The sequence below is a fragment of the Suricata suricatta genome, chromosome 9 (assembly GCF_006229205.1).
Source record: "Suricata suricatta isolate VVHF042 chromosome 9, meerkat_22Aug2017_6uvM2_HiC, whole genome shotgun sequence".
NCBI lineage: Eukaryota > Metazoa > Chordata > Mammalia > Carnivora > Herpestidae > Suricata > Suricata suricatta.
Window position 1 is genome coordinate 69,173,946 of NC_043708.1, and position 14,102 is coordinate 69,188,047.

Genomic DNA, 14,102 nt, shown 5'->3' on the forward strand with positions numbered 1-14,102 from the left:
TTCTCCATCGTTACACATTGTTCTGTAACTGCTTATCGTACACGTTGAGATCTGTGAGAGAAGGAACTGTATTTGTCTCACTTACTGTTCTCTCCCTAGGAGTGATCACAGAAGTTGCTACATAGAGGATATCAATAAACATTTACAGATAAGGCAGCTAGAGCCCAGTTAGACCAGGGACATGCTAGAGATTACACAGAGTTGATGGCTGAGTTTTTACTCCAGGCCAGGACCTTTTCTATTCCCTGACCGCCCCCACCCTAGCTGAGGCTGTTTAGCTAAGCTAAACAATAGGTAGAGCCCAGACTTCCCTTGCCTAGGCTACTGCAAAACCCTTTCTGGTCTTCCTGCCACTATTTCTCTATACAGTCTCTAAATCCTAAATCACATGCACACCCACACCCACACCCACACCTGTAGACCCTCTGACCGAATGAATGAAAGACTTTCTATTATCCACACTCCTTCGTATGACCTATTAAAGCATCCTAAGTTTGGTTCCTTCCTACCAGTGTGGTCTTGACCCCATATGTTTTAACTCTCAGGCATGACCCCCTCTCGCAGGCCTATCTTGTTTATCCAGAAAACTCCCACTCCTGTCTGAAGACCTAGCTCAAAATCACCCGCCTCTGTAAAATGTTCTTTGACCCTCCCTCTCAAGCTCAGGTCCCTGCGGTTTCCATAGCAACATTCCATTCTGCCTCTTGGACAGCTCAGATAAAATCACCTCACCCCCATCTCCAGGCAGGAAGGTGTCCTCTGTTAGTGCCTGGACTGTCTGCTTCCCCACAGCAAGGCCCCAGTGTGATTCCCATATCCTGTGTGCCTAGCACAGAGCTTGGCCTAGAGCGGGAGCCCTGGAGGACTTTGTGGGGAGTTGGCTAAGTGAGCAACAGACACTGAGGCCACTGAAACCAGCTCCCAAAACAGCAGCCAAACCCCTCTGCCGTTCCCACATCTGGAAATTCCAGGAAGTGCCCGGTGTTGCCGTTTTTTTTTTCCTGCCACCTTCAAGACAACTGAGATTATCTAAATAGCAAGACAGAGCCAGGTATGGAGAGAGGGAGATGAGGTGCAATGTCAGGAATGTGTGTGCCCTTCCCCTCCCCTAAGAACACTTTTTCAGGTGAGCCTCCACCCAGGACAGCCCAGACAAGATCTGTGAGAAGGGAGCTATTTTAGAGTCTGGAGTGGGAAGTAGTGACACTTAATTGACAGATGACTTTAGATCTCAAGCATGCTTGTGCTGAATAATCACATAGGGCACTCCTTAAAATGCAGATACCTAGGCCCTGGCCCCAAAGAGTATAATTGAGTAGGTCAAGAGTTGCTTAGGAATCTACATTAAAAATCAAAGCAGGGGTGCCTGGCTGGCTCAGTCAGAGCTTGCAAGTGTATCTCAGAGTTGTGGGTCTGAAGCCCACATTGGATGTAGAGATAATTTTAAAAATAAAACCTTTAAGCAAAACAAAACAAAACGAAAAACAAAACCAAAGAACTCTCCCCAGTGATTCAAATGCAAGAAATCCTCAGACCACACTTTGAGAAACCTTGGCCAAGAAAGTCTTTCCTGGCACCAGTTGAAGATCCAGCCTACCTCTCTCTCTCTCTCTCTCTCTCTCTCTCTCTCTCAACCCCCACCTCAGGGGCCTAGATGCCTGTAGGGACCCTGGGAAGAGCCAGTGACCCTGGGAGGCTGACTCACAGCAGAATTCCAATAGGAGGAGGGGTTAGGCCTACAAAGTGTGGGCCCAGCAGGCAGAGCAGCCCCAGCAGGGCAAGTCACACGGAGGCAGAGGTCGGCTCAACCCCAGAAAGACCTTCATGCCAGATCGATTGTATCACCCCCAGGTTCAGGCCTATCATCTAGCAGGAAAGCTCCCACCATCCTCAGATAACTCTGAATTCCCTGGCCTGGCTACAAGGCCCCTCGGAATCGAGCCCCTGCTGCCTTCTCCAGTCCCTCCTCACAGCCCCCTACTTCCAGAACTTAACCTGTACTCCATCACCACCAAACAGAATGTCTCCTGCCCCTCCAAGCCTTTCATCTCTGAGCCTTTCTTGTTTGCCTCTCTCCAGGATTTGGCCCATTCTGGGTAACCAGAGGCCTAACCTGTCCTTCCCCTAATCAGCCTTGTCAACTCTGCCACCCTCAAGTTAGTTCCATCTCACCCCCACAGCTGGAGGACACGCCCTGGATCTCTGCTCCTTCTACATGCCGCATAATAAATTACTTAGCCCCCTCCCAACAAGACCTGATGTACTGTCTATATAAGAAATATTTAGAGTTGAACTGTTCAAATTTTTATAGTGAGATCTTTACTTACCATTGCCCTGAGGCTAAGAAGTCCTCTAGGACCCACTGGCTGGCACTTAGTAGCTGCTCAATAAATGGCTGGCAGTGAATGAATAGCAATGCCCTGACAAAATGAAATGGTCTGCCTTGGGAAGTAGTGAGCGCCCATCACCACAGCTTTTCATTCACAGAGGCTGAGCTACCCCTTGTCAGAGATCTGGGGGTGGGGGTGAGCAGGGGCTGAAAACTGCTCCCTCTGGCACACAGGCCCTAGGATCCCGCCTGACCTTGAGATTACAAGGTAATGACTCTGGCCCCTGCTGGAGGGTACTTTCTTTTCTTTCTTTCTTTTCTTTAAGATCTTAAGTAATCTCTACACCCAATGCAGGGCTCGAACTGATGACCCCAAGATCAAGAGTTGCATGCTCCACCAACTGAGCCAGCCAGGCACCCTGAGGGTATCTTTAAAAAAGCAGCCAAAGTCCTGTGGTCTGATCACTTCATGTCAGTGTAGTTCACAAAAATTTGAATTCAGGAAGACAGGAAATTCATTGCAGAGCAGCAACCAGATGGAGGGGGTGGGCGAGGGAAGGTGTCATCCTGCTTTCCCAGGCCTCCAATCCACAGCCAGCTTCTGTCACACCTGCCCCTGAACAGACGGGTACTTGCCAGGCATTGTCTGGACCCACTGGGCGTAGAGTGGCCCCTCCAGCCTTAGGTGAGGCAAGTTTCCCAAGCACGAATTCCCTGAAGATCTTTTGAGTGTGGCCCCCAACAGCGGGGCCACTCCAATTCAGCTTGGTGGCACCCAGTGCCTGCTGCGTCCTAGGCTCCAGGGGGGCAGGGCAGATAAGGTCTGACTTTCCCCAGCCCAATGGAGACTTGGTCTCTCCCATACCCTATTAATTGGGGTAAACCAGGTTTCCAACCCTGGCCTGTCAGTGGGGACATGTGGGTGACCCTGCAGGATAGGCCCTGAACCAGGGCAAGCAGTGGCCAGAGCTGCTAGGGACCTGCTTGATTTCCTACAGTCTACCCCTGAAGCATAGATGTTTTCAGAACATCTTCAGTCTTCAAAGGTGGGAGAATCAAATGTGGATGGATCCATGCCAGCCCTCCCTCACCCCTAATCATACTCCAGGGAGATAAGCCTCAGGCCCGAGCCCAAGGGTATCTGAGGGTGGGCTGGGGGCAGGAGCCCAGGGGAGTGTGGCTGGCATTCAACCTGTTAGTTGATTAGTTGTGTGACCTTGGACAAGCCACTTTCCCTCTCTGAGCCTGGGATTCCTCCTTTATAAGTGGGGGAAAGGGATCAGACTGGTTTTCCTGACCTTGGCTATGTATCAGAATCATCCGAGTGGCAGCAAGATAAAGGAACATGATACTACACAGATTCCCAGGCCCCATCCCAAAGTTCCTCAAGGACCCTAAATCCCCAGGGAAGAGAAGCCTACTCAAGCCCTAACCTCACCCCAGCTGGGAAGCCTCCGGAATCCCTTCAAACTCTCCCCAGCACCCTTCCACTGAGAAACTCTTTGGGACACAACCTTTAGGTCTCCTAGGGCCAGGGCTGGCCCATCTCTGTCCAAAGACTTCTGGAGCCTTAAGCACTAGTCAGTGAGCAGTTTATTACCCATCAAGCTGTCCCCAACCTCCCGGCACTGTGGCCTGTACACAACTAAACACAGCCTTCATTCCAGTCTGGCCTCACACCCAGCCTTGGGCCCCACTCCCGTCTTAGCCCTCCAAGGCAGCACCAGGCCCAGGGGCCACTCCTCAGCTAAGGGCAGAGGAGAGGAGGCAAAAGCGGGAGAAAGAGGACCCAGATTGGCCCCAAGCTTCTGGAGCCACCACCCCAGGATGAAGGAACAGGGGGCAGGGCTCGGGCGGGGAGGAGGGGGTGCCAGGCGATGCTTCAGGCAGGAGACTCTTCTCCAGGAGGTGCAGGGAAGCCACTCAGGTCTCGGCCAATGATCTCACTCACTGTAAAGGAGGTTCAGTTGAAAGACTGAGCTAGGGATTGGTCCCCACCTTTGCCAGAGATCCCCAATCCATTCCAGGCAGGCCTCAGTCTAGGATGCCTCTAGCCTCCTCCTCCACTGGTTTCTCTTCCACAGGGCCTGTTTCCCCAGTGTGTCTTGACACCTGTCCCCAATCAAATCTCACTCAATTCCATCCATGTGGGCTCCCAGGCCCCCATCTCAGCCCTTTCCTGCTGGCTCGGCCTGCAAGGTTAGGGCAGTCAGTGTCATCAGGGCCAGAGGTGGGTGTAGCCAGTGGGAGGAAGGAGACACGAGATATGAAGGCTCCTCGTCACCAAACCTGACCACCGTGGGTGGGGGGATGCTGAGGCAAGGGAAAATGTACTGGACTGGGACCTCAGCAAGCCCCAGGCCCCTCTCTGAAACTCAGTGTGTGAATCTGCAAATTGAGGGAGTGAGGCTGATTGGCCTTCAGAGTACTTCTAGCCCAGAAGTTTTGTGATCTGGGACAGAGGGCGGAGGCAGGAGAAGGGCTGGGGCAGGTGCTCTAGGCACCCTTCAGGACTGAGTTGAACCAGACTTAGGTGGCCACAGGCACCAAACACTTGCCTCCTGAGACCCTCCAATCGGCCCTGAGGGCCCAAGGATGCCCCATCTCTGGGAAGCCAAACTCCAGCCCTCAGCAAACATGCAGAGCAATCTCTTGCACACACTCACACTCACAATCCCCAGCCCCACACCCACCTTCCTCCAGCGTGATACCCTGGATAGGGACACTGTCTCGGAAGCCGCTGCCGTAGCCACCCCTGGATTTCTCCTGCTCCGGAGCCCCCTCCCCAGGGCCATAGCTTGGCCCTACCTCATTGTATCCCTCAGCAGGTGGGGAGTGAATACCACTCTGGGGAGGGAAGGGGCCTTCAAGTGGTGGGGATGGAGGCAGGGGAGGCCGAAAGGGGGCTGGAGGAGGGAATGGCAGCCCCAAGGGAAATGGGGAGCCCCGTCCTCCATAGGGGTCACTAGGGAAGGGCCGGGGAAGAAAGGAGACTGGAGGTGGGCGGGCACAACCTGTGGTACCCCCAGTCTCAGGGAACATCCGTAGGCCAGGTCTGTAGGATGGTGGGGGCCCCGTCTGGGGGTACAGAGGGGGTGTGCCATAGCTGAAGCCTTCTGACAGGTAAGGAGCTTCGTAAGCAGGGTCTTCGTGGGGATAGGAGGGGTATGGGGGTCTGGGTGGTGAGAAGTCCATGTCAGTGCCAAAGGGGGGACCAGGTGCTGAAGGGAAGCCACGGAGAGAGGAGTCCGGTGAAGGCTCCTCCTTGAAGATCACTGGGTAGATGGGAAAACAGGAGGACAGCCGGTGAGAGGGCTGGCAGTCTCCCGCCACACAGCCTCCGCCCACTGCTCCGTCCCCAGGCTTCATCCATCCCTTGGCTCCTCATGATGACGGGGCACCACATCCCTCTGCTGTGGCCTCAGCTCCCCATAGCCCTACACCCCCACCATGGGCCGTCCCAGAAAGTACCAGGCAGGAACTTGAAACTCTGGGTAGGACTGCGCTTCCTCCGCCCGTTGGAGACATAAAAGTAGACCTGGACTGGCCGGGACACCCGCTTGTTGCTGTACTCAGGGACAGTCAGGGTCAGCGTCACCTGGGGAAGAACACAGGATGAGGCAGGGAGCCCTCAGGGGCCCAGGCTCGGCACAGCCCTTTCAAGGACCCAAAGTCCACCTCCTGGCTTTTTCCATTTGCTAAACAGCAAACTTCATTCCCTAGAGATGAACCTGCTCCCAGAGTGGCCAGACAGCTCCCTCCAGAAATAAAAGGCAGCTTCCGGAGTCCATTCCCAATGGGCAAGAGACATAGCTGTGAATTTCCTGATTTCTCCCACCACCCACCCATGGTGACATTGGTACCTCATTGCTCTGCAACCGGTTCACGGTGGCCTCCTCCTCCCACTGCAACTTTCCATCTGTGCAGAAGAAACAGAGAGCTCCAGCCCAACCCCAGGGACCATGTCCCTTGCCCAGTCCCCTGCCACTTCCCCTCCTGCTAGAGTCAGGGCCACACTTAGAAGGCCCCTCCAAGCCTGGCTCACAGAGAGCCCCACTGCATGTTTACTCAATTGGCTGGAAGAGGCAGCAAACTAAAACAAGAGAAATGGCAGGGGCAGCCCGGGGAACCAGATAGAGTGTAAGACAGAGGCGATTCCTGGACCCTCTCATCCAGCTCCAAACATCCCCTCCCCTCAGAGCACTGGGAGGAAGTTCATGATAAGAAAGGGTCCTAGCTTGAAGAAAGACAATGACCCTGATCTCAAGATCAGAATCTCTGAACCTGCTCTGACATGGTTCCAGAATGCTCAGTTTGAGTGTAGGAGCTGGAGCTCTTTGTGGGCAAGGTTGGGGGAGGGCAAAGGCCTCAGGTTGGTGGGTTTACCTGGACCCCTCAGTGTCCCCTTCTCCAGCCCCACAGCTGACCCAAGGCCCCTTACAGGCTTTGTAATCACAGTTGTGCTACCAGGTCCATAACTAAGGAGGGGCTCGGGGTATGTGAGGGCCCAAGTCCCCTCTTCCCCTCTCCTCTATAGACTACATGGGAGTAAGTTGTGTCAAAGCTGACTCCTCTGTAATAAAATGAATGTGGGGGCGCCTGGGTGGCTCAGTCGGTTGGGCCTCCGACTTCAGCTCAGGTCAGATCTCACATTCGTGAGTTCGGGCCCCGCATCAGTCTCTGTGCTGACAGCTAGCTCAGAGCCTGGAGCCTGCTGTGGATTCTGTGTCTCCCTCTCTCTCTGACACTCCCCCTCTCATGCTCTGTCTCTCTCTGTATCAAAAATAAATAAAAACATTTAAAAAAAATTTTTTTTAAATGAATGTGATTTCTCACATCTATTCATCATCTTGAGCATTTTAGATTGCTGTCACGCCCTTCTCCCCATCAGAGCAGACAGGACAATAGGAAGGGCAGTCCATCTGTTCCCTTTCACAGATTAAGGAAACTGAGGTTCAACTTGGTAGTTTGGTGACCGTGCCAGAGATCTTTCACTTGCCCATTCCAAACTCTTCCTGTCTGCCCCCCACCCCCGTGAGTGCTCACCAGGGCCCCTCTCGATGAACACCACCTTGGAGTCTGGCAGGAAGTTGGAGCCAGTGAGCACTAGTTCCTCTCCTCCTCTCACGGAACAGGCACTGGGGCTGTAGGCCTCTACCTGGGGCAGCTCCTGGGCTGAGCGCTGGGCTGCAGAGCGGTGCAGGAAGGAGGCTGGCTGGGCTGAGTCCAAGACGACCCCACCCTTCTCCAAATAACTGCCACAGGACCCTGGAGGAGTCCTCCCCGGTAGCAGACACACAAGTAAATCAACAGGGTCACACACACCGGGTAAAGAGCTTGGGCAGAGACAGAGATGAACAGCGTCATCTAAGGCCAGAGTTACCCAAACAAGTACACAGGGCCAACCAGGGACAGACAAGGACAGGCCAGAGACAGTCCAGCCCAGAGACAGTCTGTGGCAGGGACAAATTAGAACACTGCCCCCAACCCCTCCATAATAGAAATAAGCACTGAGTCCTTTACAGGGCTACCTAGGACAGGACACCGGACACTATGCAGAAGAGATGGAAGCCAGACATACACGCAGACAGGGAGTGGCAAAAGACATTGAGGTGGCACAGGGCCTCTTTGCTCACAGCACTCAATGGGCACTGATGCTGTCTGCACGGAGACGACCTTCCCGCTGCCCTGGGGCACGTGCACTCGGAAGACAAGCCGCACACGTGTGTTCTTGCGCCCAATGTCAGTCTCCCCCTTCCGAAGCTCAATGTCTGAGTTCCGGAGCTTCAGGATTCCAGCGCAGTCAATGCTGAAGGCAGAGAATGGAAGGCAAGCCCCCACCCAGCTGAAGCCAGAATGGCGATGCCCCTGTAAGAGGGAAGCCCCCACGCTTCATCCAAAGCCCTGAATGACTTCCTACAAGGGTTATTTTCTAATCCAAGGTGGTGTCTCCAAGGTGCTCCCTAGGCCCCCAAGTCGTCTTCTAGATCATGAGAAGGCCTGGAACCTGTTCCTAGAGGTGATGTCCAGCTAGCTCTTCTGGGAAGAGAAGAGTGGGCCTAGCTTAGACTGTGGGGAAGTGAAGTGGGGACCTACTTGGCTGCCATGTTGTTCTCAGGAAGCAGGGTCATCTCCAACACTTTGGTACCACTGACTACAGCTTCATAGCTAGCTGTGGCCACCATCTTGCCTGTGATACGGTGCACCTGATAGAAGGCATGAGGCCGCAGGTTCCTTTCATCCGCAGTGCCAATGAACATCTGTAGGGTCAGTGGCTTCTCACTGTAGCCTAGGAGCTAGCAGAGGGAAAGAGAGAGGCTACCCGACTGAAATCCCCACTGTCTCATACTTTATCCATCCCTGGGCTTTCAGCCCACCAGGGGATGAGGATGGTGAAAGATAAAGGATATCCTGGAAGGGATTCCCAGGGGGAACTGGGCACCAGCTGTGGAGAAAACGTGGCCTGGAGCTTACCGTGTTATTCTTGGAATAATGCCCAAACTGGGCTGGGCAAAGGGGGAAATCTTCCAAGAGAGACTGGCCCAACTCAACAGACAACCTAACTCCCAGTGACCTTTGGCCTCAGCCTAACCCCTCCCCCGTATCTGGCAGGCCACCATCTGCCAGAGTAGACATGAGGCGGGTGTCCCATGGGAAGAGTGGAGTGGGGGTGGAGGGACAGAGAAGGAGAGAGTATATTGGGTCCTGGAAGTGCACCCTTCCTCCCCTAACTTCAACCCCTCCCCCAGGCTGCCTGCAGGGTCATTGCTGAGAGGGAGTGTGGGAAAGGGCAGTGCCATGGGTCTGCACAGCTGGAGCCCATCTGCAGGGATCTGGGACTGGAGAAGAGAAAGGCTATCAGGCCTGCCCTCTGCCCCTTACCTTGACTACAGGGTGACCACCAGGGGCAGCTTTGACAGCCCCTCGGCTGCCCTCAGTCTCGTAGTGGGCCCGGTGGTGGGCTCTAGGCTGCACCTCAATCCTCAGCTCCAGCTGCTCATACTGGCTGGGCAGAGGCCAGTCCAGCGGCGGTAGGGCAGAGGTCCTGGGTAGGAGAGAAAAGCTCTGATCATCTGCAGCCTCAGACCTCAGTCAGAGCAGCACTGGGCCCAGGTCCCTGGGATGTGAGGGAGGAGGGGGTGCGAGTGTGGGAGAAAGGAAGTCATAGCAAAAATAAAACAGTCCACAAGCCCAAAGCAAAGGGAGACAGGAGACAGCCCTCTCAGAGCCCCTTGAGAGGAGGATGTGGAAGATGACACAAGGCCTGAGATTCCCTTCTGTCCAGCTCTGAGCACAGGGTTTGGGATGGCGAGGATTTATCCACCAGGATACAGAGGTGAACCTAGACCTAATCCTAATCTCCAGACGGGGACGGGAAGAGTCAAGTAAAGAAATACTTCAGGCCAGAAAAGTCCTCAGAGGTTACTCCTTTGCTTTTTCAAATAAATTGAGGCCCAGGGAGTAGAAGCCAGCAGGCCAAGCAAGCCAGGGACTGACAGAAACCAGGCCTGTTTCCAGGCCAGCACCCTCTCCACTAGTTGGAGTTGGACAGAGCAGTTCCAGAAAGCTGGGGGTTACCGATGGGCACCTATTCTGTACTGAGGTCAAAGATATCCCCCAGGTGGTGGCTGGCATTGTCTGGAGACACTCTGAGTAGTCAAAACTAGGGGAGAGAGTGCCACTAACACCCAGGGGTGTTGCTAAACTGTCCTACAGCACCCACCACAGCCCCTAACCAGTATACCGCTCAAAATATCGACAGTGCTGCGGAAGTGAAACCCTGCCCTAGAGGAACCCACTGGAGAAGGTGTAAAGACTTCTCTCCCCAGGAAACTTCTCTGGGTAGAGCCACCTCAATCTGACATCCCAAGACTTAGGGTTATTGAAATGTGCAGGGTTCTAGAGTGAAAGCGGTAGAAGAACTTCCAGAACTGCTTGTTTTAATATGAATTCTTTGACTTGTAAACTATTTTATTCAAATTAGCAGTGACACTTTCATTCAGTAAGTTAGGGCCCTAGAAATCAAACTAGAGAAGGGAGGCTTCCTGCTACCCAGGGTAAGGCTGAAATCCAGCCCGGTTCCATGCCTGGCCAGTGCTAGCACAGAGCTAACAGTGGGGAACATCCTAGAGGCCTCCTTCTTTACCTAAGTGGTCCTCTGGAGGGGTGGGGAGGTTTTTCATCATTGGTCCACAGGAAGTGATTGTCCTTTTGCAAATTATCGGTCTGGAGGGGATGGGATTTTGTTTGTTTGTTTGTTTTTTAATTCTTTCCTCAACTGGGTAGATGGCAGCAGCCGAGCTGGCTGCAGACTCTTTTGAAATGCCAAGGGCACAGAACTAGGACCTTTCTTCAAACCCATCCTCTGACCTTACTGCTCTCAGTGAGATGGCTGGAGACACAGGTGGTGCTAGGCACAAACCTCACCTGAAGATGGGGCTGTGTCCCCCAATCCGGGCCTTGGACCAAGCCAGTGGGGAGGGCACTGCCAGGTAGTCCATGCCTGCCACCTCCTTCCGGGGACCCCCAGGAGGAGCCGCAGCCTCCTCTGCTCCGGACTGCAGCTTCCCATTGCACGGTGCAGGCTCTTCAGACCGAGGCAGAGCCACTGCCTGCTCGCTGGAGGTCCGCCGGGTCTTCTGCGGGATGCTCTCCGTCGGTGGGGCTCCCCCGTAGTCAAAGGGGCCAGGGGAGCCAGGGTCCCGGGCCAGAGGCAATGGGGGTGGTGGAGGTGGCTCGGGCCCCTCCTCCCCCAGGCTGCCACGGCGGGACAGAGCTGGGGAGGCCGAAGACGGGGTTCCGGAGCTGGAATAGCGCCGCTTGCCACACGGAGAGGTGGGCCGTGGGGAGGCTGGGGTGGGCCCAGGGGCGCTGAGGAGTAGCCAGCTATCCTCTGGCCCCCGACCTCCAGGGCTCGGACCATACAGGTTCCAGGGATCGTCGGGGGTCCACGGCCTAGGGGAGGCCCTAGGCGAGGGCAGTGGGGAGCCCAGGCCAAAGCGTGAGGCCGCCTCATTGAGCTCAGACTCCACCTCGTCGCAGGCCGCATACAGGGCTGCCTCGTCTGAAGCGTCGGAGAAGAAGCTCCAGGAGGACAGGCTGCTGCTGCCAGGGCTGGGGCTGAAGAAGGGGCCCACGCCCTGGCCCCCGGTCTCTCGGTAGCCCCCAAAGCCTTCTGGTGGCGGGTAATCCCTAGGGGAGCCGTCCCCCCAGGCATCCGGGTTGTCCTCCAGCGTGGCCGGCGGGTCGGGCGTGGGAGAGATGGAGGTGATGCGGATGCTAGGGCACTCAAGAACACGGCCTCCCCCAGCCCCCCCAGAAGCCCCTCCCGGCCCCCCCAGCCTCACTGACCGGGCAGGCTGGCTCTCCCAAGTGCCAGGTGAGGGGGCCGGGCGGGGTGGTGGTGAATGCATGCCAGGCCGAGGGGGTGGAGGCCGAGGAATGCCAATAGGGGCAGCGCCATAGGGAGGGGGCTCCCCCAGGGCCAGACGGCAGCATGGTGGGGCATCCTCTGAGTCCAGTTCTGTGGAAATGGAACGGGAAGGGGACAAAGAGAGGGATGCCACAGGAGATGGGGACAAAGAGAAGCAGGTGAGATGTCTGAGTTCCTTGAGTGGCCAGCCCTCCAAGTCCTGTGTGCCACCCCCTCCTCAGTATAAGGGGGGTGGGTCCTGAGATGCCCTTCAGAGCCACGAAGACAGAGAGCAAAGTTGGACCTCAAAAGATGGAGTACATAGATCCAGATGTCCCAGGCCTTTTCCCACTGACACTCTTGAGCCCCAGGCCCCGGGACCAGGGGTACCAGACGGGGCGGGTCTTAAGGTGAGGGAGGCGATTCCAGAGGGGCTGGAGCAGGGCCTGGAGGCGTGTTTAGGGAAGCGCTGGGCTGGGCTGGGGGCGACTCACACATGAACCCAATTAGCAGCGGTTCCCAAACCCCCAAACGGTGCTGGCAGGAGCCCCAGTTGCCATCGCAACAGTGGCCAAGGGAGGGGGGGTGCCAGGGCTGTGGTAACGAGGGGAAGTGGCTCCTCCCTCGCTCCCCCCATCTGGGGGCGGGGGTACAGCCGAGGGGATGCTGCGTGCCGGGCCCGGCCCGAGAAAAGTGGGGGGGGCAGCGCATATTCCGTGAGAGCGGCGGCCGCCGCCCCCGGCTCAGTCCCCACCATCTGCCTCTCATTGCGGCCGGCGGGGGAGGGGAGGGACGCTCGGCGGTCCCGGAGAGCTCCCCCAGCCCCGGGCGTCGGGTCCGCCGGCCCAGGCCCCGGCCTCCGAGGGACAGGCTCCGGGGCCCCCCTTCCCGATCCCCTGGCGGCGCCGGGAGCTCTCAGGGCCGCTGTTCCCGCCCGCCCCCCAGCCCAGTGACAGACGGCCCAGCCGAGAGGCGGCGCGCGGCCAACGGCACCCCCACCCCCACCCCAGTCACGACCTAAAAAGGAGAAAGTGGTGCCCGGCCCCCAGCCTCACCTCCGCAGACCCCAGAGCCCCGAGACTCCCTCCCACCTCTAAGCCCCTCATCCTCCACCCCAGGCTCGCTGCCCTAAAATCCCCAGTCTCGGGATCTCCGGGCCCTTCCTTTACTGACCCCAAGACCACTTCCCAGCCCCGCACTAACCTTCCCCCGACCCCCCCGCGCCCAGCGGGGGGGTCTCCTTTTCCTCCCCGAACACCAGCTTAAATTCCAGCTCCTCATCCTCGCAGCTCGCTGCCCCCATGGAGCCGGCCAGAGCCCCCAGGTCCCGGTCTGGGTGGGAGGGGGGAGCTCAGGAGGCTGCCGTATCTTCACCCGTGGCTCCCTCCCTCCCCTTCTCCGTGACGCCCCCTCCTCCGCCGCTGCCTCCTCCCTCCGGACGCCCCCACGTTATTATAGAAACTTTTCCAAACTTTTTTCCCCCAAACTTCTTCAAAGCGCCCCCCCCAGCCTGTCCCTGATTGGCTGCCCGGGATGCTCCAGCCCCTCCTCCAGGGATGAGATGAGAAAACCACGCGCCCCTCGTCCTTCCCCTCCTCCCTCCCTCTGTCCTTTCTCCAGTCCCTCCCCCTATTAAAAAAAAAATAAAAAAGGAACAAAACTTAATTGGAAAAAGGTCCCGAGGCTTGGTGCGACCTTACTGAAGCCTATAGGCCCGCATTTGAGACAATCATATCCCTCAGGGAGCACTTCCACCACCACTACCACCGGCTCAAGTTAATCTAAATTCCGGGGCTCTGGGTCCGAGAGCCTTAAAGGGGACATATCCCGGGCCCAAGGTGTAGAGAGGACAGGCAGACCCTTTCTTAAGTTCTGAAAAGTTTGTGCAGCAAGCAACTCTCAGGTAAGGACACCTCTTCTCTCCTTTGCCTCCAAGCCTTTGGGCCCAGCGGCCTTTGGGGTGAGGAGCGGCTACGCCTCCTCGGAAAAGGAGAAGATCATCCCTCTCTTGAGGCCGTCCTGCCTGGAAGCCTTTGCCCTTGCAGAGTCAGCCCTTCCAGCCACCGTCCCTCCCCAGCCCTCAAAGGTTGAAGAACATTTAACCGTCTTGGGGAACCGTTCAAAGGTCCACAGCCTCTGATGGGCGGTGATCCAGGCCGGGCTTTACTGCTGCCCTTGCTCCAGCCACCCAGAGGGGCCATTAATTAGCCTCCCCGGGAAGTCGGCTCCCTCCTCCCTAGAAATGCTGTCTGGAATGAATCTCTGCTTCGACGGCATCCCGCTCCGGCTGGCCTGAAAATCCTGGCCAGATTTTCTAGGAGCCCAGAGCCCAGAGACCCTGTGGGCCCGGGGGTTGGACAC

At 56.5% G+C, this 14,102-nt stretch overlaps 1 protein-coding gene across 1 annotated transcript; it reads right to left on the bottom strand.

Annotated features, from left to right (window-relative positions):
* Positions 1-3,904: 3,904 nt before the first annotated feature.
* NFATC4 (nuclear factor of activated T cells 4) lies at positions 3,905-13,097 on the bottom strand. Its single transcript, XM_029952501.1, has 10 exons — positions 12,945-13,097; positions 10,757-11,852; positions 9,212-9,374; positions 8,426-8,625; positions 7,966-8,138; positions 7,376-7,516; positions 6,193-6,248; positions 5,801-5,927; positions 5,023-5,604; positions 3,905-4,279 (listed from the first exon to the last, which is right to left on the bottom strand). Exons 1-10 carry the CDS (start codon positions 13,042-13,044, stop codon positions 4,212-4,214), a joined length of 2,706 nt encoding a protein of 901 aa, XP_029808361.1. The 5' UTR covers positions 13,045-13,097; the 3' UTR covers positions 3,905-4,211.
* Between the last annotated feature and the right edge of the window lie 1,005 nt (positions 13,098-14,102).

Excerpts from the sequence above, each read along its gene's own strand:
- NFATC4 (XM_029952501.1), bottom strand. The coding sequence starts at position 13,044 with ATGGGGGCAGCGAGCTGCGAGGATGAGGAGCTGGAATTTAAGCTGGTG. Across the intron at positions 5,928-6,192 it reads ACCGGTTGCAGAGCAATGAG|GTGACGCTGACCCTGACTGT; the intron begins GTACCAATGTCA and ends GTTCTTCCCCAG. Across the intron at positions 5,605-5,800 it reads GAGTTTCAAGTTCCTGCCTG|TGATCTTCAAGGAGGAGCCT; the intron begins GTACTTTCTGGG and ends CCATCTACCCAG.